Genomic DNA, 25491 nt, shown 5'->3' with positions numbered 1-25491 from the left:
CAGTGATGATGTGTCCATAGCTCGTATAATCACTGAGGTCATGATTGTATTCTGTGTTCTAGGTCACTGTAGATTATTGTGCAGAGCAAAAAGGTCAAGATTTGGGAACTCCATGGAACCAATCCTGGCTAATACAGACAGATTTTGTAAGCCTGTCACCACAGAGAAGTGTGCCCATCTGCAAAATGGAAATGACTGTTCTGTTTTGCAAGGGAGATGGCAGTTGGTTATGCTGTTATCAAAATATATATAGTATGTGTTATAAATAAATACGTGTTAAAAATTCCACTTCTGATCTGTGTGAATGGAAGGAGTAAAAGTTATGTGTGCTTGCAACTCAGCCTAGGAGGAGATGCTGCGTGTTTGGTGTTGATGTCAGGCTGGTTACTGAGGCACATTCATTCTGAAGGAGAGCTGTACCTGGGCTGCTCTGTGAGCCAGGCTGGGCCTTCAGGGCTCCACAGCAAACCCACGGTGCCACAGGTACCCTTCCACCCATGGCTCTGCTCTTCCATGTGTCAGCGCATCAGTAAATGGAGCTGCCAATGTCAAACATTAGTTTTATAAACCATTGCTAAGGTAATTGGCAAATCTTCATCCATCATTTGAAAGCCCCCCTTGCCACTGGGGCTTGCTGCTGCTGCACTGGAACTCGGAGTGGTTTTGCTGAAAGGTTCCCAGACCCTGGAGTGCTCCTGGGAGCTGGGTTTGATGAGTTCAGCATTCACGGGGAATCCTGCTATTGCATCCTCCTTTCTGGTTGCCTGCTACAAATAAGCCAGAAAAATCTCTCCTTTTTACATTGTTTCACTGGAGACACCTTTCTAACAGCAAGCAGAAAGCTAAAAAAGAGCTGCAGTTCCGGGTTGCCCCTTTATTTTTGTTTTCTCGCTGCCCGGTGTGTGCAGAGGGAGCTTTGAAGTGAGCCCTGCTGGGCTGTGCTGTCCCTGCTGCTGCTGCCCCGCTCCCGGGGCTCTGGGCAATCTCACCGCAGAGCGCTTCCCTTCCTTTGCTTAACCTCTGACCTGTGAAAACAAGAGTTAATCAAAAGTTCTGAGGGAGCTAAGAGGAAGGGGAAGTGTTTGGTTACAAATTAAATATGAGCAAGTCATAAGCCATAAATCTTCAGTAGTGCTACCAGTTGTGCTACTTAAGGTCCACGCGGTACAGAAAATTTTGGGTTATAAACTCAGCCTGTGTTTTTTTGGAGGGGTGTTTAAAGGCTGCCTTGAGAATTCCTTTCTATAAGGAAAAATTCCACTTTTTTTTCCTTTTTCTTTTTGGCAGACATCTAGAAGCAAATTCAGATAACTGTATTTCTTGGGGGATTTTTTAGATTTTTTTTTACTTTAACTGGTCACAATTTGGTCTAATAAAAGCAGAACTGTTTTATTTTTGAGTAGTCAACACATGGATTAAGTGATGAAGTAAGAGTATTGAAGATGGCAGGATATGTTAGGTTTCTAATGTATCCAGAAATTTTGCCATGGGAGATCCTGAATTGTGTGGTGACAATGGAGGGGTGTGAAAAACTGAAGTGAGATTGTCTGCATAATTTGCACAATTTTGTGGTGGGTTTGTCTTTGTCTTGCCCCTCTCCCGAGCAAGAGCCACACAGATCCCGGGATGAGTTCTGCTTCAAATACCAGCTCGTTCCCTCAGATTCCTGAAGGAATTTCACTGTCCTGAAAATGGGACATTATTCTCCAAATAGCAAAAGAAGCAGTTATGAGATGCTAACCCGTCATTTGGAAAACGAGGAGGAGTGAATGTTAAAAAAAGGACAGCAGGTTCATCAGAGGAGACTGGGGAAGAGCAGGGAAGGCCAGGGAGTGGAAGTGTGGCAGGAATGGGGCTGTGGCTGTTTCTGTGGGGGGGTCGCTGCTGTTGTGACACTGTGAGAATATAAAACATATCTGGGCTATTTTTATTGCAATCACAGAGGCTCTTCCCTAGGTGCCAAGTAAAAAATGTACAAGACGTGATGCACAGACATTAGAAGCGCAGTAATGGTTTTAAGGATTCTCATTTGAACCCTGGAAATGTGTTTTTCTGGCCAAGTCCCTGAGCGATTAGGTAGAACTTTTAATGGTGCCCCGTGGAAGCAGCTTTGGTTTCCCACTGCCAGGGAGCTTTCTGCCCTCCTGCTTTTCTGTCTCCTCAGACTTTTGATAGATGCCTTGCACGGATTTGTTTACCAGGTTCTTAATCTCTACTTAGCAGATATGTTTGGAGAGGATTTCTTGTTACTCCTGTAATGGCTTTTAACTCTGCTGAAGTTTATTTAACTAAACAGAAAGAAGGAAACTTATCTTCTACCTAATCCTTCTGGATTGTTTACAATATAATGTCAAACTTAAATGCTGTTTAAAGTGGTAATTGTCTGTCTTTCTGCTCTATTCGAATACACACTTTGTAAAGATGTTTAGAGCGTATTAATTTAAACGATAATACTGTCATATAACATGAAAAGTTAAGTTGCTTATCAGTATATTTTGATAAGCTACTTACATTTTACAGTAGCATTTGCAGGCTTCAAACAAACGCTAATGATGGAGTGCCAGTCACTTTGTCTGTCTCATGGAGAGCTTCTCACCTCATTTATCACCAGAGCTGCACAGCCAGGGACCACGGGGCACTCCATTCCTTACAGCTGTCAGGATGTAGTCATATTTTATAAAAACTTCAAATCCTGTCTAACTATATCAAAATAGAATCCATTTGCTTCAGAAAGCAGCTGTGATTAAAGAGCATCTCTGACTGGTTTTGCTTTTGCCACAGCCGAGGGAAATTCCTCCCTGGTGTTGGGAAAGGGATGGAAATACAGAACTGTGCCACAAAGCCAGGGCACAGCATCCTACCAAAGCTGCAGTGAAAAGGAACATCTGACTGTCTGACTTTGTGGAATGGAGATGTAAAATAAATGAAAAAGGTGTGGTTTTTCTGGTTCCCTTTTCATTTTGTTTCCTCTTCTCTTTTGGAAATTGCGTGCATGTACTGAAGGTGAAGTTTCTGTTTGACTGAAACAAGGGCCAGGCTAAATACAGTGATGGAATGAGATTTTAAAACAAAAACTGAGACACTAATTATTCAATTTTAAAGGTCCACTTGTATTAGGATTCAAAACCAAAATAACTGTCTTTTTTTTTTTTTCAGTTACCTCCCGTGGTTTGAAGTCTTTTATAAACTACTCAATGTCTTGGCAGATTATTCAGCAAAAGGACAGGTATTATTCTAAAATACTGACCCTCTTTTTCCTATCCCAACATCAAATGAGTGAGGGTGAGAGGATGAAAGAAGCTGCTTGAAGAAGTGCTTCTATCAGAGATGACCATATGAATTATTAATCTGTATGATGCAGTGATACAGAAGATCTTATTCAGCTTGGCAAGTGCCTCTAAAAAATAAATACACATTTAATTATCTTTTTGGAAAAGATGAGGTGTAGGACTGTGGCTGTGGATCTGCCCCAGTCCTTCCAGTCACCCATGCCAGCCTTCCTGACTGCCTGAGCTGTGCTCAGCACAGTTCTGTCATTCTCCCGGATTGCAGAGTCCCTTCAGGCTCTGCCGGGTGTCTGATCCAAGTTTGTCGTGGGCAGTAAGAGTAGAACTGATCTTAAAATGCAAAATGTTTACCCACCCCTCTGGCATAGCCTGCCCTTCTGCCTTGGTGATAGCAGCACTTGCTCAGTATTCCTGGTTTATTCTCCTTCTCATTGCAGGATAGCCAGAGGAGTGAGCTCCTAGAAACATTTCACAAACTTACCATCCCTGAGCCAGGAACCTCTGTTCACCTTGGAGTGGTAAGTGTGGGGGAGATGTAAACGATGTTTAATATTCACTCCATGTCGTGACAGAGGAATGGCAGAAGCAATCCCCTCTCTGAGCTTGTACACAGGTGTTGTTCTCCCGTGAGGAGTGTGAAATTCCCTCTCACAGGTGGGACCCTCCAGGCTGTGGGGTCACTGCAGGTGCTGTGGGGTCACTGCAGGTGCTGTGGGGTCACTGCAGGTGCTGTGGGGTCACTGCAGGTGCTGTGGGGTCACTGCAGGTACTGTGGGGTCACTGCAGGTGCTGTGGGGAGCACTGCAGGTGCTGTGGGGTCACTGCAGGTGCCGTGGGGAGCAGTGCAGGTGCTGTGGGGTCACTGCAGGTGCTGTGGGGAGCAGTGCAGGTGCTGTGGGGAGCACTGCAGGTGCTGTGGGGAGCAGTGCAGGTGCTGTGGGGTCACTGCAGGTACTGTGGGGTCACTGCAGGTGCTGTGGGGAGCAGTGCAGGTGCTGTGGGGTCACTGCAGGTACTGTGGGGTCACTGCAGGTACTGTGGGGTCACTGCAGGTGCTGTGGGGAGCAGTGCAGGTGCTGTGGGGTCACTGCAGGTACTGTGGGGTCACTGCAGGTACTGTGGGGTCACTGCGGGTGCTGTGGGGAGCACTGCAGGTGCTGTGGGGAGCAGTGCAGGTGCCGTGGGGTCACTGCAGGTGCTGTGGGGTCACTGCGGGTGCTGTGGGGAGCACTGCGGGTGCTGTGGGGAGCAGTGCAGGTGCCGTGAGGAGCAGTGCAGGTGCTGTGGGGTCACTGCAGGTGCTGTGGGGAGCACTGCAGGTGCTGTGGGGAGCACTGCAGGTGCTCCTTGCTCTGCTGCCAGCTGAGGGTTCCTGGGGACCCTCCTGGGAAGTTGCATTTCCCTCACTCCTCCTCCAGCACTCTCTGGCAAGAGGCAGCTCATGGCCTCGCTCCTGCCAGGGCTGGCAGTGCCCAGGGAGCAGCTGTGTGGCCCTGCTGGTCCCAGCTGGCCCTGGACGTGTCCCCAGCCTCTCGAAGGCTCCTCTTGAGGAGCAGCATTTCTGTTTAGGGGATGAGCTGTGTCCCAAGGCCAGGGGCAGTGGGGATATTCCAGCTTTTTCATGCCAGTGGTTCCAAGGAATGCTGCCTGTCTCCCCTTGTCTCAGACATTTCATGGGTGATGGAGCAAGAAAGGATAGGAAAAGCAGCCCAGGGACCGTGTCTTTCTGATTTCATTTTGGCTGTTTCTGAGCCTGTTGTGAGGTCAGGGCGAGGTTCCTCTGTGTGATACAGCTCTGAGTGCTGTTCCTCTGCCTTGGCATTGCAACTTTGCAACCAAACCAAACCAAACCAAACCAGTGATGCTTCAGAAAGCAAAAGCTGTTTTTCTCATCTGGTGTCTCCATTCAGTGGAGCTGTGGTCCCTGCCTGCTATTTCAGGTTACAGCCTGATCAGGAAGCACTGAGATGGCTGAGATTTGTGTGCAACAGGATTGTGCCAATTGTGGAGTTATGCCAAGGATGGAACAGCCTTTAAGGCTTCAGCCAGTAATTAATAAGTAGCCCTAAGACAAATTTTGAAAATCTTAAAAATCATATGAATTGTATACAAGGTACATTCTCTGCTTTCCAAAGCCCTGACCAAGGATCATGCAAGTCATCTGTGGTCAGATTGGGAACTGGAGTGAACCTGGGCTCCTGGAATGCAGACAATTAAAAACATTGAACAATATAATGGATTATGAAAATACGAGAGCAATATGCTCTTTCAAAATATGCCTTTAGAGTGTATAAAAGTGTATAGAACTCCTCGGTATTTCTCAGGTGAGTAGGCATTGAACCTCAGGAATCATTCCCCAGTACATTTCCATGACTCCCCCCTTGGCTGGAGTGAACCTCTCTGCTGCTGCTCCCCGAGGTCCATCCTGCTGTGGGCTGGGGAAGGATAGCTTGAATTACAGCCTGCCCTGGAGTCTCCTTGGCATCTGTCACAGCCCCTGAGAGCAGCACACATCTGTCTGTGGCAGCAGCTCTGAAGAACAAAAACATGGGATATAACTCTCTGGGAGCATTTGATACTTTCTATCTTCCTGCATTTCCTGTTGCAGCTGTGATCTGGGAACCCAGCCTGTGGAATCCAGGACAGACAGCTCAGGCTGGTAGTTGGTAATGAATGTTCTGTCATTTTTACTTAGCTGAGAAACTCCTGTTACTGCTGATACCAATACCAAGCAATACATTCCGATTGCTTTCGACATTATTGAAATAATTGATATTTTATCTTTTTGTAGCACTCTTACTTTACCGTGCCTGACACCAGAGAGCTTCCCAGTATACCTGAAAATGTGAGTATTTGGGAGGACCCTACACTTTATTGTTTCCATTTAATGTCAGCAGCTACCCAGATGACAAATATTGCTCTGTTTGGGATAGGTTTTATTCTGTAAAATACTGAGCATTCAGGAGCTGACAATCTGCATGTGGGCTTAAAAGCTGAACGGGATGAAGGACGAGGTACTGATGGACAGATTGATGTGGGTGAAACAGCAGCTCTGCTAATCCTTCACAGGCACCCCTCTGGAAGAATGACTTGAGAGAGCAGGGAGCACGCTCTGCTCACTCCTGAGAGTGCCAAGCACACCCGGGCTCTTCAGAGCCGCTTTTCGGGAGGCTCCTGAGGCCTTGCACAGTCGTGTGTGTTCCAGCCTGGCTCAGCTTTCCAGCCAGATGATGAGTCTGTGGGCAGACAATGCTGGCATTTGCTTCTCTTAAATACTCTTTAATGTGCTCCTGCTCTGTCTCAGCCAAACTCCTGTGCCTGACGTCTCCGTTGCCTTTCCCCAGCATTTTGCGGTCGGTCTCAGCATCGTATCTTCACTTGATGGCATGAAAGGAAAAAGGGAATCGTCAAGACATTCCATCTCATTTGTGGGTGATTTGTATAGCAGATAGCATTCAGGGCTTTTTGTTTGCCTTTCAAAACACTGTTGCTGGTTTTTCTGTGTTGCAGACTCTTCATACTGACACATATTCTGACAGGAAATTTAATAGATGTGCTCTTTCTTCTGAGGTGCTTTATTTTTGTACAAATATGATACGCTGGGTGTAATTCAGGAATCATTTCCTGAGTTTAAACCAGCCATCAAACCTTGTCCTAATTCACAGACTCATAAAATCCCAGAATGATTTGGTTGGAAGGGACCTTAAAGCCCATCTAGTGCCACCCCTGCCATGAGCAGTGACACCTTCCACTATCCCAGGATTTGTCATTTCTTAGGAGGTTTTTATCTGTCTCTTAAGGCAACTTTCCTGTGAAAGTGGAGCATATTTGGGAATAATACAAGGAGATTAAATGGGCAGAAGTCTCCTGTATTTTAATCAATTGACCTCATTTATTAAAAATTCCACTTATCTTACCAGGAATTGCTTTTAAAACCCATATTAGCAAAAGTTTTAGTGGTGCCAAACTTGGAAGCTGGATGTGGTGATGAATGGAGAGGTGCAGAGAGCTTTGTTTGGAATGTTAAAAACTCTTGGATTTACCTGACTGTGTGTCAGATCAATGTGTTTAATGAGTTGATAACAGAACCATTTAGCGTGGGCACTTCTCTGTAACAGCAACTCATTCCCTGCTTCAGGAGATGTGAGTTGTGGGACAGAGATGTAAATGCAGAGTGACTTCAAACGTGAATGGGGTTGGTTGCAGGAAATGCAGTGCAAGACTGAGGTTCCAGTTCTTGCTGTTGTGTTTCAGAGGTGGCAGGTGAGCTAACAGGCTGAAGTGATGGCATTTTCCTGGGGGTGATGTCCTGTGCAGTTTTGTATCACTTGGTTCATCTTCCTCTTTAGATGACAGTGGGAGAGGAGTGATTTTTAATCTCAAAAGTCAGCACAGTCAGTGTGTGTTTATTGATATTAGATAGCAAATGATCAGATGGAGGATTGATCTGGGACTGAACTTTTGAAAGACTGTGAGGGGGTTTTGTAGCACACTTGGTGAATTTTGAGAGGAGTGGGGATACCTGATCTGAAAATCCCCCTTTTTACTGCCCCAAGAAAGGTTTAAATCCTAGGAAGCAAAATACATAACAATTACCCTGCAAACTGGAACGCTTTCATTTGTATTTATTTAACTCATTCATGGTTTTGTCACTTACGAGACATGTCTTTCAAAATACATGTGTAAGTCCCAATTTCAGCTTCAGAGCTGACAGCTTTCTTATAAATACAACTTCGAGGGAACACGTGAATCTCCTCAGTACCAATACATTTCCATGCAGCCCACATGGTTCCCAGGTGTCCTTGGCAAATCTCGGAGAGCAGACAAGACTGAAACCTCACAAATCTTTCCATCTGAAGGTACATTTGTGTGTCATGTCATCACAATAAACTCGATGAAGGAACAATTGCAAATCAAGTCCCCACGTCTATTTTCCTCTAGCAGTGAAGGCTGTTGCCTCACAAACAGATCCCTGTGGAGCAGGGCTGCGTCCTGGGGCTGCATGCAGGGATTGTGTGCTGCTTTTGCTGTGCCCCTGCCTTGGGTGGCATCACAGGGAGTTCAGGGCTCCTTAAAAATCCTTTTAATTCCCACTATTAGCAGGAATTGTGTCGTCACGCGCTGTGTTTTGGCGTGGTGGAGGGGTGGGTGAGAGGGGGAAGAAGAGCCGTAGAGAAGACAGCTTATGTTTAGACAAAAATATCATGTTAATCAGCACAGATGGGATGAGAAATACAGAAAAAGTACATGATAGTTTAATAGGTTTTTGGCAAAATGTGTTGGCTTTTTTTTCCTCCTTTGACTGTACCTGTCTGTGGCTCCAGCTCTGCTGTAACAAAGACCTGAGTGATTGTTTTATTTTACGTGTTTGAAGCCAACCATAATGAGCTCAGTTTTATCCCTCTACATCCTGGTACCAAAGTCTCCCAAATACAATGCTTAATTTCCCTTCAGTTCTTTGTGTTTGGATGGCAAGCTGGGGAACATATTTTTGCACAGTATGAAGCATCTTGGCAGACTTCTCAGGCCAAGTATCTTGGATCTGTCAAAAGTGCTAATAGGCTTTGTTGAGCTTCTTTAAGTTTCTAAATCATATTTGCTTTTTGCTTTTCTGCACTTTTTTATTTAAGGATGATTAAGATTGCACTTGAATTCATGACTAATCTAATTTTGCTCTCACATGTGCTTTTTGTATAAGGCTGTCTTTATCCTATAGCAACCCTTTCATGTCTGTAAGAAGCGATTTGGAAACAAATTCCCTAATTCAGCATTTTTGGGTATTACCTTTTCCTCCACCTCTCACTAAATACATTTTCTTTAATTTCTGTTTTAAGAAGTGAAGTTCTCAGAGAGAGAATTCCCTCCTTCCTCAGCCTCCCCAGGGAAGTGCTGCTGTCTCCCAGGCAGGGATGCCCGAAGTGAGGGGTGCAGTGCAGACAGGGGTTTGTGTGTATGAAATGCCCAGATGAGTTCCCAACAGCCAGAATTGTTTTAGCTCAGGCTGAGCTCACAGCTGGATTTGCTGTATTAGAATTGGCCTCTGAGAGCTGCTTTTAGTTTTGGGATGTGGGATTTTGGAACTTTATCAGGCAACTTTAAAGTGTCCATAAAAGTGACAGAACATTTTCTCGGAGAAGTATCTTGTATTCAAAAAACTGTGTGTGAAACATCATCACTTGTATTACTCCAAGACCCATCTCCCCAAAACTTTGGGGAGAGATACTGCAATTAGAAAGGCCTCTGCTATAAGATGAAATCCTGCCTTCTTTTGTTAAGCCACGTACTGGATGTAGCACAATAGAAGGATGAAATCTCTTTGGTTTGGGTTTTTTTTTGTTTGGTTTTTTGTTAAGGACACTCGGTTTTGTAATACCATGAGTCAAAAGTGGTTTTTCTCTCTCCCCAGAGAAATCTGACGGAGTATTTTGTAGCAGTTGATGTCAACAACATGCTGCATCTCTACGCCAGTATGCTGTACGAGCGCCGCATCCTCATCTGCTGCAGTAAGCTCAGCACTGTGAGTAAAATGCACAGAAAATTCTTCTACTCACAGTATTTAATTGTTTAATTACTGTCATGTGTAGAAAACTAACTTATTATCTCCAGGTCCATCTCTCAACCTCAGTTATGCAGGCCCAGCTCGGTTCTGTGCCTTATGTGAGGATTTTGTGGAACTTCTGTTGGCCCCCGATGCTCAAAAGAATGTTTTGGATACAGGGATTTTTGTGGCTGTTTGGTACATGAATGTTCAAAGACTTATGCCATAGTGAAGTCCTTTATTCAGAATTTACTTGACAGGAAAAAAAAAAGATAAATGACACTGTCAAGTGGATGTTCCAGTGACCTCTTCTGGATGGGCCAGAAGAGTGGCTAAAGTACATTGACAATGCACAGTTTTGCAGTTGTGTTTGATAAGGTTTACTCTTAATGCTCCTTAGGCTCCATCAAGTGTCTGAGAGATGAAAGCTGCTGAATATTCTAAAGTACTCTCTTCTAAAAATGGCTGGAGATCAAAACAAGCACAGGGCTTGATTCAGTTCAAAGTTTTGTGTTATGCATTTCGAGGTTTAGCAGTCAATAAGATTGGGATTTTCTTTATGAAAGCAAACTCTCCGTGGTCATCGTGTTTGCTCTGTAAATGGCTATTGATTGCTTTCCTTTGTGAGGGCTGGAGATGGTTTAACTAACTTTGGTCTCGGTGCTGTGGGCTGAGCACTGCAGCAGTCCTGGCTGCTGTTTCCATTTCCTGGGGCTGTGTCTGGCTGTACCCCCAGACCTGCTGGGGGTTCAGACTGCCCCGTGGCATTGTGAGGGCTCTGCTGGGCTGCAGAGGTGTCCACAAACCCTCCAAGGATCTCTGTCAGCACAGGGCAGAGAAATGAGGGGAGTGAGAGCTCAGGCTTAATCCCAGAATAACTATTACAGTATCACTGTGAAAGGAGAATTATAATAGCCTCTGGCACCTAATAACAATTATTAATAATGTTTACAATCAATCGCACATTTAACTGAAAGCATTGAAGTATTATAAAGTTTAATACCGTAGAAAACTTGTAAAATCTTAACTTCTCTATCTGCCACATGTTCTGGTCCTCACTACTAAAATAAGAAAAATTCCATCCAGGTCTGGTAATGGAATAAAATGAAGGAGAGGTGTTTATTTCAGCAAACTATGGTATGAAAAGAACAGTAAATGATCAGAGAGGAGGGAAGAAGAGAAGGGCTGCCCAAAGCATTTCAGAGGTTGTGTGGTTGGTTGGTTTAATCTCTTCCTTTGTGACAGAGCCTGGGAAGAGGAATTACTTACCTGTCACTGTGCCTTCCTTAATGAGCCAGTTCACAAGTGGGGCTGGGTTTTTTTCCTCTCTTTCTGCTATTTCTCTTCCTTTTGCCTGTGTCCAAGATAAAAGCACGTCTGGTTCTTGGGAGGGGGGGTATTCATCCTGTGTGTTGGTAGCTTACGGGTTTCTCTCTAAACTGCTGGCAGATTGCAGTGACAGTGGCAGGCAGGTCTGAGCGCTGGGCCCGCGCCAGCGGTGCCCAGGAACATTCTCTGCTCTCAGCCTGCGCTTGGCACTGCCAAGACCTTGTCCCTGGAAAGGACCCAAACCCCGTTCCCTGAGTGCAGCCAGCCCGGGGGGCTGCTCAGGGGCTGCTGCCTTTGTTTGCAGCTTTTGGCTTTCTAGCACAAAAGTGGGAGGCACCTGCTTGCAGTTCACGTCTGTTAGCGTTGGGAGACACACTTGAGACTCAGGGCTAGGATTTAATACCAGGTAGGAGAGAGAAATTAAACCACCCTGAGGAGAAGGTCTTTTATGGTGGAATGAATTCTGTGCTACAATACATGATCTCAAATTCAAATTTTGATTTTAAATATCCTTAAGCTGAATAAGATTTAGAGGTAACTGAACAAAGCTGTGTTTGTTAGCTGTTTTATAAACCATGTGTACGGAACCTATGGAGAAATTATAGCTGTTTGCTTGGATTTTGTTCTTCTTCTCTACATGCAGACAATTTCTCAAAATGTTAGAACAGTTATTCCTGTTAGATTTCATTACATATTCTGTGATCAAACTCAAGAGAAGCCAGGTATGAACCAAAGTGATAAATCTCCTGTGCCTGGCAGAAGCTCACCTGCTGGTGGGAGCGTGCTGCTGCAGAAATGGAACCAGAGCTCTCCTTGCATCCAGAATTCTCTTTTCCTTCAGAACTCACAGCCCGGCCACCCCAAGGTGTTTCCTGGCTGGGCGTGGGCTGGCTCTCATTATAAGTTGTCTTACATGTAGCCCTGAAGTGACTTAAACTTGGGCATTGCAGAGCTGTTTCTGTCTGGCTCCATCATGCTGGGGTGGGTTTCTTTGCTTGATTTTTCTGTGATTTTTGGAGTTTTAGCACGAAGCAAAGAAACCCACTGTGACACGGATGCTGCAATTGTGGAGCAGAGCTTCCCGTGCCACTTTTGTTTGGTTTTTTGTTAAGGACACTTGGTTTTGTAAGAGCATTGATGGAAAGCAGAACTGATTCTTTACTTTCTTACTCCATTTGAAGCTCAGGGTTTGTCTCATTTACGCTGTGGTTTCTCTGTTTCAGTTAACTGCCTGCATCCATGGCTCTGCAGCCATGCTCTACCCGATGTTCTGGCAGCACGTTTACATTCCTGTCCTGCCCCCGCATCTCCTGGACTACTGCTGGTAAGGCCCTGTCTGTGTGCATGTCCTGTGTGTGCTGGGCACTGCCCCACTGCCCCGGGCACTGCCCCACTGCCCCGGGCACTGCCCCAGAGCCCCACAGCCACTGCCCTGGGCACTGCCCCACTGCCCTGGGCACTGCCCCACTGCCCTGGGCATTGCCCCACTGCCCTGGGCACTGCCCCACAGCCCTGGGCACTGCCCCAGAGCCCCTGGGCACTGCCCCACTGCCCCGGGCACTGCCCCAGAGCCCCTGGGCACTGCTCCACTGCCCTGGGCACTGTCCCAGAGCCCCACAGCCACTGCCCTGGGCACTGCCCCACTGCCCTGGGCATTGCCCCACTGCCCCTGAGCACTGCCTCAGAGCCAGTCTGAAGGCCTCTCCTGCTGGATAACAGCAGTGAGTGAAGGGCAGGGAAGAGAATTGAAGGAAGTTTGCTCCTGTGCAGCTGATTTAATGTTGTGTGTGCCTGTGTGGGGAACAAGAGCGGAATCTGAGGAGTTCTCTGCTGTGGCAATGAGCCTCCCCTGGCTCCCTGCGCAGGAAGGGCAGGGCCCAGTCATTTGCAGTGCCAGCAGGTGCCTTTCCCTGGATAATGGGCTTCTCACGTGTAATTAACACTTGGAGAGGCTGCCCCAGCTCCCCCCAGTACCTGCTGCTCCAGGCCTCAGCACAGGCTTTGCCTTTGCAGATCAGTTATTCACGGACTTGTGACAAAGGCAGGGACAGGGCCCCGCCCAGAGGGCGAGAAAGCAAAGCCTGGGCAGGAGGGAAAGGCAGGAGCCACTGAGCATCACTGAGGGGATTCTGCCGTGGCCGTGTGTGCTAAGAATGATTGCAAAATGTACAACTGTTAGGCAGCTCACAAATGCAACAACAATTTCCTTACCCAGCCAGGAACTTTAATTGGAGAAGTAGCTACACACTCTGTCATTGTTTGAGTAAGTCAATTTAGCAACAAATTATGTGCCATAAAATATTTCCCAAAATAGAGTCCACCATCTATTTTGTAACCATGTGAACTTGGAGATGTCATTTTTGCCTGGGAGGACTGAGCAATCAGCTCCCTGCTTTGAGGCAGTATTTCTGCTTCCTGGTGTCTGCCTCTAAAGGGAAATGACCTGAGATTATTTAAAACAGAAGGGTCCCATTTAATTTTAATTATTGCCTGGTTTTTCTTTTGCAAATATGACATAAGAATTTTAGAGAGGTGAAATGGGAACAAAACTTGAAGCAATGAGAATTCTTCAGTTCTTATGAATACAGAATATCTTGTTCATTCAGCTGGCTGTGCTCATTTACTGACTGTGCTGTGATGTTTTGAATCTTCTGCTCTTTTGAAACTCATAGAAGGATGGACAGACTGTGTCACTCGAGATCTTTGGAAGTTTTTTGAAAAAAGTATATTCCACCTGTGATTATTTGCCTTTTGCTTCCCATTTCCCTTTTGAAAGGGTTTTCTTAAACTTAATATTTCTGTTCCCCTGCATTTCTCATTGACGTACCTTCCCTCAGAGCTGAAAATTCCGACTTGTGTCTCCCAAATGTTTGTTCTTGATGCCCCTGCTCTGTAGTGGGGACGCTGACTCAGGGCTGCTGTGGATCCTCCCTGCACCTGGAATGACTCCACTCATCTCATCCTGCCGTGTGGGTCACTGAGGACAAAGGGGCAGGAGGGGAAGCCAGGGGAAGAGCGCTACCCTTTATTTTTATTTTTTAGTTAGGCACTGCTCTTCAATGTATTTTCAGCCCAGGGAAACATTCTGGGTGCAGAGGACTAAAACAGTGTCACTGGATTCCCCCCCTTAGTGCACCATTGCTCGTTCCTGTGGATGCAGAGCACCAGAGGAAGCACAGAAGCGCAGCTGCACTGCTGCTGCCTGCTTTGGGTGCTTGGCTGGGTTTTGTTTGTTTAGAGCCAGCAGGTGCCACCAGTCCTGGTTAGTGAGATGCTGCCACCAAGCCTCGAGAGTCAGGCACATACACTGTTAGAATTTGGCCAGATCTTGTCCATCTATTTTATTGGGAATTTAGACATTTGGTGATGTGAAGGAAGCAGTGCATCAGTTTTCCTCACTACTTTTCCACTTTGTTTTCTGTGTGCCATGAAACCACTCCCACTCTGTCTGTTTGCTTCCTTCTTGCTCTCAGTGTATGTGTCTCAAACGAGCCCTTAGAAAAGCCTGGCTTTGCTGAGCTGGGACACAGCTGAGCGTGTGCTGAGCCCAGAGCTTTGTCACCGTTTTGTAGGGTGATTAAATCAGTTTTTTCTATCAGCCAGACAGCTCAGCAGCCAACATGAATAAACTCTGAGAGCACCCTGGCACGGCTGCTGAACAAACGCTCTTGTTGGGGCAGTTTGCCCCTTCTCCTGGAGGTTTTTTAACCCTCCTTCTCCTGTTTTCTAAATCTGCATGTCAATTTTTCTAAATCTTGAGTCAATGTGCTCCTCGAGTAGGTGGAGGCAGGGCTGGAGAGGAAACAAAGATCCTGCCCGGGGTGCCCTCGGTGGGCACTGCCCTTGAGCCTGGCACGCCTGGGCACGCACTAAAGCCTCTTGTAGCTGCTCTCCTGCTGTCAGAGCTGTGCATTCTCTGCATTGCTCCAGTTTATGCAGTCGGGTTTGTCATTTGTTACCCCGATAAATTTCGGGTGGAGTTCTGTTGCAGTTCAGTGAGGAATCTGAAGAGGAATCAGGAGACTGCCCAGAGAGGGCAGTGCCAGCGGTGGGAGACAGGCACCCGTCCAGTCAGTGCTTGCAGAGCAAGACAGGAATGTGGTGAATGTGCTCTCATCCATTTTCCTGGAACAATGAGCAAACGCTGAAATCCCTGTGTAGCTGCAAATAGGAACCTTTTGGAGATCCTTGGTTTTACATTACTTTCTTGGTGAATTGCAGTCTTTTTTAAGGCTGGGCTTTTTTCACTTAAGAAGAAATGTCCCTCTATTTCACCTGCTTCTCTTCCAATTAGTAGTTGCCCACCTCTTGGGAGCATAATTAAGAGGTCTCTAGTTTGCCTCAGAAAACGAATTAAAGAAATTGTAAAAATGCGACTGTAATAAATGGGTAATATATAGCCATTATGCCCCCAAAATCCATATTCATGCTTACGCATTGCTACTTTAATGATTTGATATTTACCTATATAACTCATTTGATTATAAATAAGGCTGATTGCCTTGGGAGCCAGCATAGCACAAGAGGAGTAATGACCCCTCTCTTTGTTCCAAAAGGCTCACGCAGGCACTTTGTTTGAGCAGTAAATACATGTGGTAGAAACTGATACTTCTTAATTTTGCACTTAATGGCTATTGGCTGCCAGCAAACAACTTTGAGTAATTAGTAGTTGTGGCTGTAAGAAGCCCCAGGACTGATGAAGTGTCAAGCAGTGGGGAAGGCCTGCTCTGAAGGGCAGTCTTTAATCTGCCAGGGCTCCCAGAAGGATTAAAGGTTGTGCCGAGTGTTTCTGCCCTTTATGCAAGGGATGTGTCTTGCTGAACTTCACTTGGAAGTCTTGCAAGTACAAATCTACCCTGATAAAATATTAAAATGTGCTGGAGTGTTCCACATCTCAGGACCTGGATCACAGTGAAGAGGGACGGTTTCAGTGTGCCCTGGGTGGGGAAGGGGCGACACACCACACTGCATGCACAGGATGCTAAAGGTTTACTGAAATAATGGCCTGTGATTAACTCATGGTCAAGAGAAATGGTGATAAAAGCAATTTATGAAGCCTGACATGAACTTTGGGCATTTACTTCTAGGTGTGTTTCCTATTCAGGCATATTGATGAGTGATGATGGAAGGATGGAATCTCTCTGGTAGATTTTATAGGAAATACTTATGCTCTTTACCAGAGTTACATTTTATTGACGTTATTTACACGGTCCCTGTAATTATTTTATGTATTGTGTTACGTGTAATGTTTGTCACTTCGAGTTTGAAAAGACGAGATTTGCATCCAAAGCTGATCCATGTATCTCGAGCCATATTTTTCCCTCCTGCGTTTGGAGATGTTAATAAGTGGCTGGCCTTCAGGAACGCTGCACTCTTCCTGCTTCCTTTCATTCCCTTAGCCAGGGTTCCCCTGGATGAGACATTTGCAGGCTGACACTTCCTGCCCAGGTCCGGCCCTGGCCGCTGGGGCTGGAGCTGGAGGGGCTTAATTGGAACCACATTGGTGGCGGTGGAGCCGCAGCCGAGCTTCACCCTCAGTACAGAATCCCTGCCCGATCTCGTGCTCCTGGGCTGAAGAGGTGGCATTTGTCACAAACCAGACGTGTGGGTGACAAAGCTGAGTGTGGGTGAGCGTCCTGGGAGCGCTCAGAGCTTGTCCCAGGCCTTGGCCGGGTGTTCCTGTGGGATTCCCAGCAAGCAGAACATTCTGGAGAATCCTGTGCTGCAGCAGCCCCCTGGGCTCCCTCCCCAGGGGCTCTGGGGGTGCATCGTTGCAGCGATGCAGGACAAGGTGCTGCAGTGTTCTGCCAGGGAACTGGAAAGGGGTTCTGCAAGCTGTATGTGTTTAATGTCTCAGAAATGAAAAGAAATGGTTTCACATGGAATGTTTACTGCAGGGGCTCTTTCCACCTCGGTAGAGCATCCCACAGAGTGGCAGTTTGAGGGGGTGTATTAATAAACAACATAAATATTAATATGCTTATCAGTAAATATATTTTCTAAGGTATTTCTTAGGAGAAGGAGAAGCAGGGATTTTTGCTGGCCTGGTGTCTCAGGAGCTTTTTCAGCACTGTACTGCTCTTACTGAGCAGTAGGCACCAGCTTAGAGCAGCAATATGGGAGATATTTTAATCCAAGGCAGCACAGTGACATTTCTCTCATTTTTTCATCTGAAATTGAAAATGAGCTCTTTGAGCTTCTGCATCCAAAGCGAGCTGAGGCTCTATTTTAGAAGTTGTGTCTGTCTGTGTGCGCTGCGTTTCGCAGGCAGGATGTGCCATATTTGCAATTAGCAGCTCTGGCAGCCTCGCTGATGGCTCTGCTCGAGGGGGAGGCTGCGAGCACTCAGCAGTGGAAATCCTGGACAGGGAGAGGCAGCAGCTCCCCCCGGGCTCTGCTCACACCAGGGAGGGGACACGCAGATCAGTCTCCCCTTAAACCCGGCCTAAGAGCCTCTGGGCTGTCTCAGTTTTGTGTCCTGAGGGGAATATTGATATCAACCAATGTCCCAGGAGCTCTGGAGTTTATCAGGATCTTCAAAAGTGGTTTTTGTGTTTTCTTTTACAAATGAAAAGATGTCAAGGTTTATAAGTAGATGTAAATTGCTTAAAAATGTGTTTGGACTCATTCAAATAATTCAAAACTTGTAGTACTGGGTGGTGTGTATACATTAACTTAACCACTTGACACTACAAGAGGGTCCAGTATTTGAAAGAATACTCTTGGCAAAGTCTGGGTATCTTTTTAAAAATGCAACAACACATTTTGTTTGGTTTTCTAACAAAAGACCCCAGTCTTAGATCCGGATATGTTTAAATGGCTGTCCTTAGGTACCTGCCTAAACTTAGAAATTCTGATGTCAAGAAAAAGAGAAGCCTTACAGGAGAGGGGGGCTATGGCATACTAAAAAATGTCTTTCAAATATGGTTTCAAACACTTTGTTCACATGTGATTTGTTTGTATGTATGTATCATTTTTTAGCAAAATCTAATGCAGTGTCCCAGTGTTTTCCTGTGGCTGATTTTGTAAATTGTGTGTTATTCAGTGCTACGAGGGTGTAAAGCCGTGTTTCTTTTCCTCTCCACAGTGCCCCCATGCCCTACCTCATTGGAATACACTTAAGTTTGATGGAGGTAAGTCTCTCATCATTTCTGAAACTATATATAGCGTTATGATTTAGAGCCAGATCCCGCAAGCAATCACACATTCATTCATATGCTTAAAAACGCAATAATCCTGTTAATTTGGGCGTGCTGGGGGATTGAGTGAGCACACATGACAGCGTTGGATCTTCAGGAGCTCCTGGGGCACACCTCCCGTCCACAGCCCACGTCGTGCTCCCCTCCCACCCCTCATTCCATCACTTCAGTGCCTTGCTTGGGCTCAGGCACAAAGGCAAAGTCGGTATTAAACCACAATGTTGACAGTTACAGTTCTCTTTTAGGCTTTTGCAGACAGATTGTAATTTTTTTAATGTTCAAAAGATCTGAAAAGAAGGAACTTGCAGTTAATGTTAACACAAAGCTGGCAGAGCACCAGCCCTCACAGAAAGCTTCTCCTATAAACAATTCCCAGTAATTCATGTGACTTTTTTTGAAAAACTCTAAAAGTGGAAATAGCACATTTGCTTTTGCTGCCAGTACTGGTGAAACAGTGGATGACTTTCCTCAAAAGTATCTGGGGGACAACAAAAGACACTGACTTCAGGTGCCTGTGAAATCCTCGTCCTTCCTTCCTGCCTGTGCCCCTTCCCAAGGAGTGCTCGGGGCAGGAGGAGCCGTTCCCCTCCTTGGGGCAGCTTGGAGGGCTGGCCCTGCCTGTGCCCCCCTTGGGCATCAGTGGGCCTCTGTCCCTGGTCAGACCCTGTGTTTGGAAGTGGAGCCTTTGTGTTCAGGGTACAGAGCAGTTCAGAGAGCTGGGCTTACACCACATAAGGGAATCGTTCCTGCATTGCCCATAAAAATGTGTAATTTCTGGAAATACTGATCAATACTGTTTCACCAGGGCAAATGTGTGTGATAATGATGCCCTGTGTGTTTGTATGTGCTGTGTAACATCCCCCCTTTTCCAGCAGGGGAGGTAATTTTAGAAGTCAGTTTTTTCATGAAAAGATAGATTAATTGTACACAATGTCTTTTTTCTTCTCCTTACCATTCTGGGTAGAGATGATTTTTTATGCCCTTTATACTGCTAAAGTAAAGAATTGCAGTACAATGGGTTTGTGAATAATCAATTAGTTTAAAAGTCAACACGGACATTTGTTTGCACATCATATGCTTCTGTTCAGGGGGCTGCTCATAATCACCCCTGGATTCCTGCACAGGCAGGAGCGAGGGAATACCTAGGCAGAAATGTATTTTTCATGTCAATCAAGAAACTTTCTGCCCCATATCCATCTCAGGCAACCATTGGTATGATTATTGTGAATCTGTTAAAGATGGAAGGGAGCTGGTAGAGGATGGGAAAATATCTCCATACACACACTTGGCAGCTTTCACAGATATTTGTGCTCACAGCGAGCTCTGTGGTTGGCCTGGGAATGGATATAGAAAAAAATTAATAATTACACCTTGGAGTTGCTTTGTGTGATGTCTCACTCGTGCCTTGCTCCATAAATCCATTGCCTCTTCCTTTGTCTCCGTGTTTCAGACTGCAGGGCTCTGTGGGCCTTCCAAACTCCATCTGTAAAAACTCAAAAAAAGGAGTTGTTCTTGGAGAAGCCAATTTTCATCCATTTTAGTAACTTGTGAAAAAATCTGTTTAGTACTAAATCCAGTCTGGCTTTTGAATAGCCAGAGATTCTGGAACACAGACACGCTTTGGCAAAGTACAGTATTCAAAGTGCCTTATCAAATAAATGAAATAAATAAACCAAACTGTTTGCTCTGTCTTATGGATAAATTGAATACAGACAGAACTGCATCTTGCAGCTACCGCTGCTTTTTCCACTGAAAAATAACATCAAATTCCACCGGGCAAGGGGCTCACTCCAGAGCTGCAGTGCAGCTGAGGCAGTGGAGCCTTGCCCTGGTGTGGAGCCCGCAGTGCTGCAGGTGGGCCTGGGCTCAGGCTCTGCCCCAGCAGCTCCCAGGCTGGCATTTGTCCTCCTTGTGCTGCCAGCATCAGTGGCAGCCTCACCTTGCCCAGGGAAAGCTGTGGCAGGAAGGCAGGATGGGATTTGGGATATAGGAAACAATTATTTTCTATCTCTACTCTTGTTTCTGTGGGTTTTGCTGTCCCACTGTTGGAATGGGGCCTCTGGAAGAAGCAGAAGTGTTGGTGATTTTAAACAAAATCCAGCCTCTCCCAGCTCCACAGATCTTTCCTGAACTGTTTGTACCTTAAAGTTAGTTTGCAGTTTCCCGTGTTCCACAGGGGCTCTGTAGAAGGAACAGTTATTTTAATGGAAGATGACAAATTTTTCTTACGATTAAAATATCAAGCCTATCCATTGACTGTTAAATCTAATTTGCTGTGACTGAAATGTTCTCCAGTGAGATAAGATAATCTCCTGTTATAGGTCAGAGGGCTCCAACTGATTTATGGGGGAAAACCTTGGTGGAAAATACAGAGCTGTGTTTTGTGCTCTTATTTTTCAGCTTTTCTATCATCACCTAGTTAGTCATCCTTTATAAGATTTCCATTTAGCAATCCATAAAGTGACTTCAAAGAAGGCTAAAAGTTTATAAGCTGTTGGATAAGCAAGGCTGGAGCTATCACATGAATAATGGAACATGCTTATGGAACTAATTGAATTCATATTAGATGAAGATAAGTACTTAGTAGTGATAAATAATGAGATAGGAAAATGAAACCCTATCAAAAGAACACACCCCTTTCACTATCTTATTTTCTGCCTGTGCACTGTAGGCTGTTTTAGTCTTCAGATTAAATAAAATTACCCTTTGTGTTGGAAGCTGTGTCAAATTTAGGCACTGCCTTTTACGATTTGTCAGAGAAAACGATTGTTCCTGCAACTGTTTGTGTGGGAAGGTTATCAGTGTGAGGGTGCTGATGGAGGGGGAATGCCCTTGAGCTGGGAGCTCCCTGCTGGAATTTGGGCACATGTGGTTTAGATTGGCTGCTGGGGATGCTTGTGCTGGGCTCTGAGCCCTGGCAGCCCACTGCAGCCTGCCAGGATCCACTCAGGAGAACATCCACCCTTGCCTGCTCTGTTTGGGGCACAGACCCAGCATTTAGGGGTACAGTTAGTGATTGGAAAAGCATTTCTTATATTTTTTATTAATATTCCAGTTATTCAAGGACTTTTTCTGGGACTTCAGAACCGTAATTCTTGCAAGATTATCCAGGAAGAATTTGTGTGTGAAACTGCACATTGCATTTCAGAAAGCTCTCCTAACCTTTTTCCTAAGGAAGATGACACTGGTGTATATCATAAAAGCTGTATGAGAGATTTTTGTTTTACCTCAACCAGGTATCGGTAAAAATGTTCATGTGAGGAAAGGAATGCTGAGTGAAATTCCTGTTGTGTGACACGTGGTGGGACGTGGTGGCTGATCTCACCTGGGGTCAATACTGTCTCCTGTGCAGAGCTGGGGCCCTCAGAACCCCCCACCCCTTTGGGGAACATTTTTGGCTCCTTCCCCTGCTGCTGTCCGGGGTGAGGGTGCCCTGCTGGGGATCCAGTGTGACCACAGCCCAATTAGCGTGCACTGAGTCAGAGCTAACGAGCCTGAGCCGGGGTCTGTGGGCCTGGGCTCAGCCCCACCCTGCCGTGGGTCCCCTTCCCAGAACACACCCTGAGAATTCATTGACCGCTGGCATCTGCCATTGCTACTGTTAATTGTTAATTATATCTTTGAGTGGGGTGAGAAGCAGTAATTAGCTTTTCCCAGCCATTTATACTTGGTAAATCAATGCTTTTTCTACCTGTAACCGAGGAAGTGCAGCTTTTCCATTGGATTTTATTGAAGGGTTATAGATTGACTCAAATCTGGGTCTTAAAGCCCTAAATGCAGTTTAGCCACTCACAAATATTCCCAATATGGCTGTACGTGGTTTCAGGAGTATTGATAAAAAGGCATTTTAAACTATGGCAGATTACTTATAGACTTGTCTTTCATCCAGTTATTGGGAAAATGAAAATAAGAGCCACGTTTTAATCAGGGATTCTGGGGGGATGTTCGAGGGTGAGCTCTCAGAGGCCGAGCCCTGCGGAACCAAGCAGGCTTCCCCAGGAGCAGAGAGGTTTTTCTCGGGTGCTGTTTGTCACTCAGTTGGCAACAGCTGCTTGTGATAAGAGCTGGGGAATCACCTGTAGAGGCTGGGGGTGCCCGGGCGGAAGGGTGGGAGATGGGCCGGGGGCCAGCCCACCTGCTGTGCCCGGATCAAAGGGCCCCGGGGTCAGGGGGCACATCCCGCCTGGGCAGAGCTGTCTGCTGAATAGCCATTTCAGATTGTAAATCTGGCCGTGATTTCATTAAGTCCTTCTGGCTGCTCTTGGGGCATGAAATAATAAAATTTTATATCCGCTGCCTTTCCTGCTTCTGGCAGCCAGATTGACACATTGTTGTCTGCAGCGTTGGGGTGTTTTCCTTAAGAAAATAAATGGAAACTATTAATTCGGTAGAGACAAGTCATTAAGAAAATGGGTTTTAGATTTGTTGTGAATCATACTTGCTTAACAATTTCAAACCTAGTGCACAGGCTAGCTAGAATGTTAGTTTTTGTTAGGAGTTCTGCCTTTCCAAAGCAATCAGTAGAAGGTACGTTCCCCTTTTACTGTTACAACATTTTTTAAGATGCTGATCACGTTTGTATCTGGTTATAAAACCTCATGATCGACTTGGTTTATGTTTTGGCAGCAATTTAGCCGTGAAGTTACGCAAACCTGGTTTGTGGGAGGAAAGACAGGGGCTGCTGGTGTTTGATGGTTGTGGAGGTTTTTTGTTTTGTTTTAAATTAAACTATTCAATAAAATTGTTCACCTGAAAGAAGTTTAACTTGGGATTCCTTTACGGCAGAAAATGCAGAGCCTGCCAAGTGTAGCCAGTGCTGATAAAATAGCATTTAGTGTAAACTGGTGTTATTGTTATGGATGAATATTGCTTCTAGAGTGGGATGGAGGAGCACCCCTTAATTCTTCTATTAGAATATGGTTTCTATGTTTTTGTGAACTTCCACATAAAACATTTAAATGACTCAAGCGTTTGGCTGCCTGTGAGCGGGGCAGGCACCCGGACTGTGCTTATTTACGGACCTGGTGTTTAAGGCCCCCCGGAGTTTGTTTGAAAAGTTAAGAGATTTTCACAGTAAAGGTGCCATTTCTGAAATTTAAAGTGCTCTTTTCACCAGGAGATAAGTTCTCTCTGATTAAGTCAGTAATTCTTACTAAGCCATGTTTATAGAGGCCATAAACAATGGGTTCAGTGTGCTTGTTAAACCAGCTTTCCATACCTCTCCACTCTTTTAAAAAGAGACATTTAAAATAAAAGGCAGGTGTAGATGTTAGTTTGATTTAGATGGATTTTAGGCGATTAATTATGGCTACAAGTAATTGGGCCAGGATGGTTTAGAAAGCTTTGCAGGAGTGAGATGTGATGCACATTTTCACTGAACCTCTCCTTTTGACTCAGTACATCCCTGACCTGTGGGAAAATGAGATAAGGAATCTGTAATGTTCACGTTTCCTCTTGGTCCTTGCTTAGCCACATTTCTTTCCAGCAAAATATGAACCTACTGAATACAGTCCAGTCTGGTGCACGGGTATCACTTGTAAAATTCTGTTTAGCTCTTCAGGAAGTTGTGAAATACGGACTGGGGCTGTGTGTGGCTTGTGGCTGTCCCTTCCCAGTGCCAGAAAATTATGACAACACACAAACTGTACTTGTGAAAAATGATCTACATGTTTTCGTGATTCACAGAATCCAGTGGGGTTTAATGTGAGAATTGCAGCTGAATGATGGGAATTTTTACTCAAATTCCAACAAGAGAGCAAATACTGTGATTTTCATGTTGGTTGGGCTGATTAGGTGCCAGGTTTAGTGAAAGAAGTGTGTGATTATTTAACAACAGCCCCTATAGCTGCCTGATACTAGCTTTATCAAAGGTGACAGTGACAGGAGAGATGGTAAAACCAACTAAAGATTAATATGAACTGGTCAGTCTGCATTTCTGTAGAATGAGCCACAATTGGACCATCAAAAAATTATATGTTTTTGAATGCATTGCAAGACAGATGCTATTAATCAAGTCAGTCTCCAGTGTTTTATTAAATCTGAGGGTTGGTCTCAAGGGAAAGCCACTGCCTTTGTACGAATATTGCAAATCTTTACAGTGGGCTTGAGCTCTTGGTGGTGTAAAGGCGCAGCCCAGCCGAGTTTAACACCAGCTCCCTTTGGGATGTGACAATTCCTGGGCCAGGCGTGGGTGATCACCGAGCAGCATTTGCAGTCCTGTTCCATCCTTCTGGGCTGTCCCTGCTGCCTCAGGCCTGCTCTGTGCCCACAAAAGCCCACATTTCACTGAGGGGAGCTGCAGATTCACCACCAGGGGCTCAGAAACGCCCCTGGCACGTTCGGCAGCACGCAGGAGAGGTTTCCTTCCCTCTGTCTTGTCCTGCCGGCGCTGAGGCTGACAAGCTTCTGGCTTTGGTTAAGTACTTTGCAAGACCTTTTTGTTGGAGCTTTTGAGACTCCTTTGAGTATAAGTGAGATTTTTAATTTTGTGAAGCAGGAAGGAGCAAATCAGTTTGTCTGGTGCTTCCGGACTCCTAGAAGGAGCGAGGCTCCTGGATTGCTTTAGAGTTTATCAGATGCAGCCAACGGGCTGACCTTTGGTTCCTGCAAAGTACCTGGTTTGTCAGGCAGTGCTGCTGCTCTTTATATGGAAAGCATTAAATGTAATATTCTTCTATTTAAGTTAAAGAAATGTCTCATGAAGACCTAAACTTAAATGTCTACAAAGTGGGTTTTATGGTTGTTGGGGTTTTTTTCAGCCCTAAGTACACAGCAGTTTGCTTTATAGACAGAGGACTGAGCCTTGAAAACCGAGGGTAATTATTTAACTGCCTAAGGCTCAACTTCGCCATTGTTTTAGGACTTTAGTTCCTTTCTTTTAAAGGAAACAATTCCCTCCACCCCACAAAACCTTAATTAAAAATTGAGTACATTTTTGTTCACCTTCCTGCTCAGTAACTTTCATTTGGTCCTGTGTGTAGGTAGGTAGCTACTTAAATATTTTTTACAGTGTCGCTGGGAAATTTCCTCAATTACCATATTCTGTAGTTCCAGTTTTTCTGATTTTGAATTTTCAAAGCTTTATTTGAAGAGAGTAAACCTGTGTGATTAGTCAGACAGAAAGAAAGAAAAAATTCAA

At 45.4% G+C, this 25491-nt stretch overlaps 1 protein-coding gene across 8 annotated transcripts in view; it reads left to right on the top strand.

The window, feature by feature from the left end:
• The window catches only part of DENND1A (DENN domain containing 1A), a 146068-nt gene that overhangs the window by 58767 nt on the left and 61810 nt on the right, over positions 1 to 25491 (top strand). For all 8 annotated transcript variants that reach the window (XM_063409884.1, XM_063409887.1, XM_063409888.1 and 5 more), the window contains 6 exons: positions 3157 to 3226; positions 3725 to 3805; positions 6079 to 6132; positions 9694 to 9804; positions 12378 to 12478; positions 18242 to 18287. In XM_063409884.1, coding sequence (XP_063265954.1) covers positions 3157 to 3226; positions 3725 to 3805; positions 6079 to 6132; positions 9694 to 9804; positions 12378 to 12478; positions 18242 to 18287 — 463 coding nt within the window. The remainder of the gene's footprint in view (positions 1 to 3156; positions 3227 to 3724; positions 3806 to 6078; positions 6133 to 9693; positions 9805 to 12377; positions 12479 to 18241; positions 18288 to 25491) is intronic.

This window comes from Prinia subflava, chromosome 12, assembly GCF_021018805.1.
Source record: "Prinia subflava isolate CZ2003 ecotype Zambia chromosome 12, Cam_Psub_1.2, whole genome shotgun sequence".
NCBI lineage: Eukaryota > Metazoa > Chordata > Aves > Passeriformes > Cisticolidae > Prinia > Prinia subflava.
This window is presented reverse-complemented; position numbering and strand designations above follow the sequence as displayed.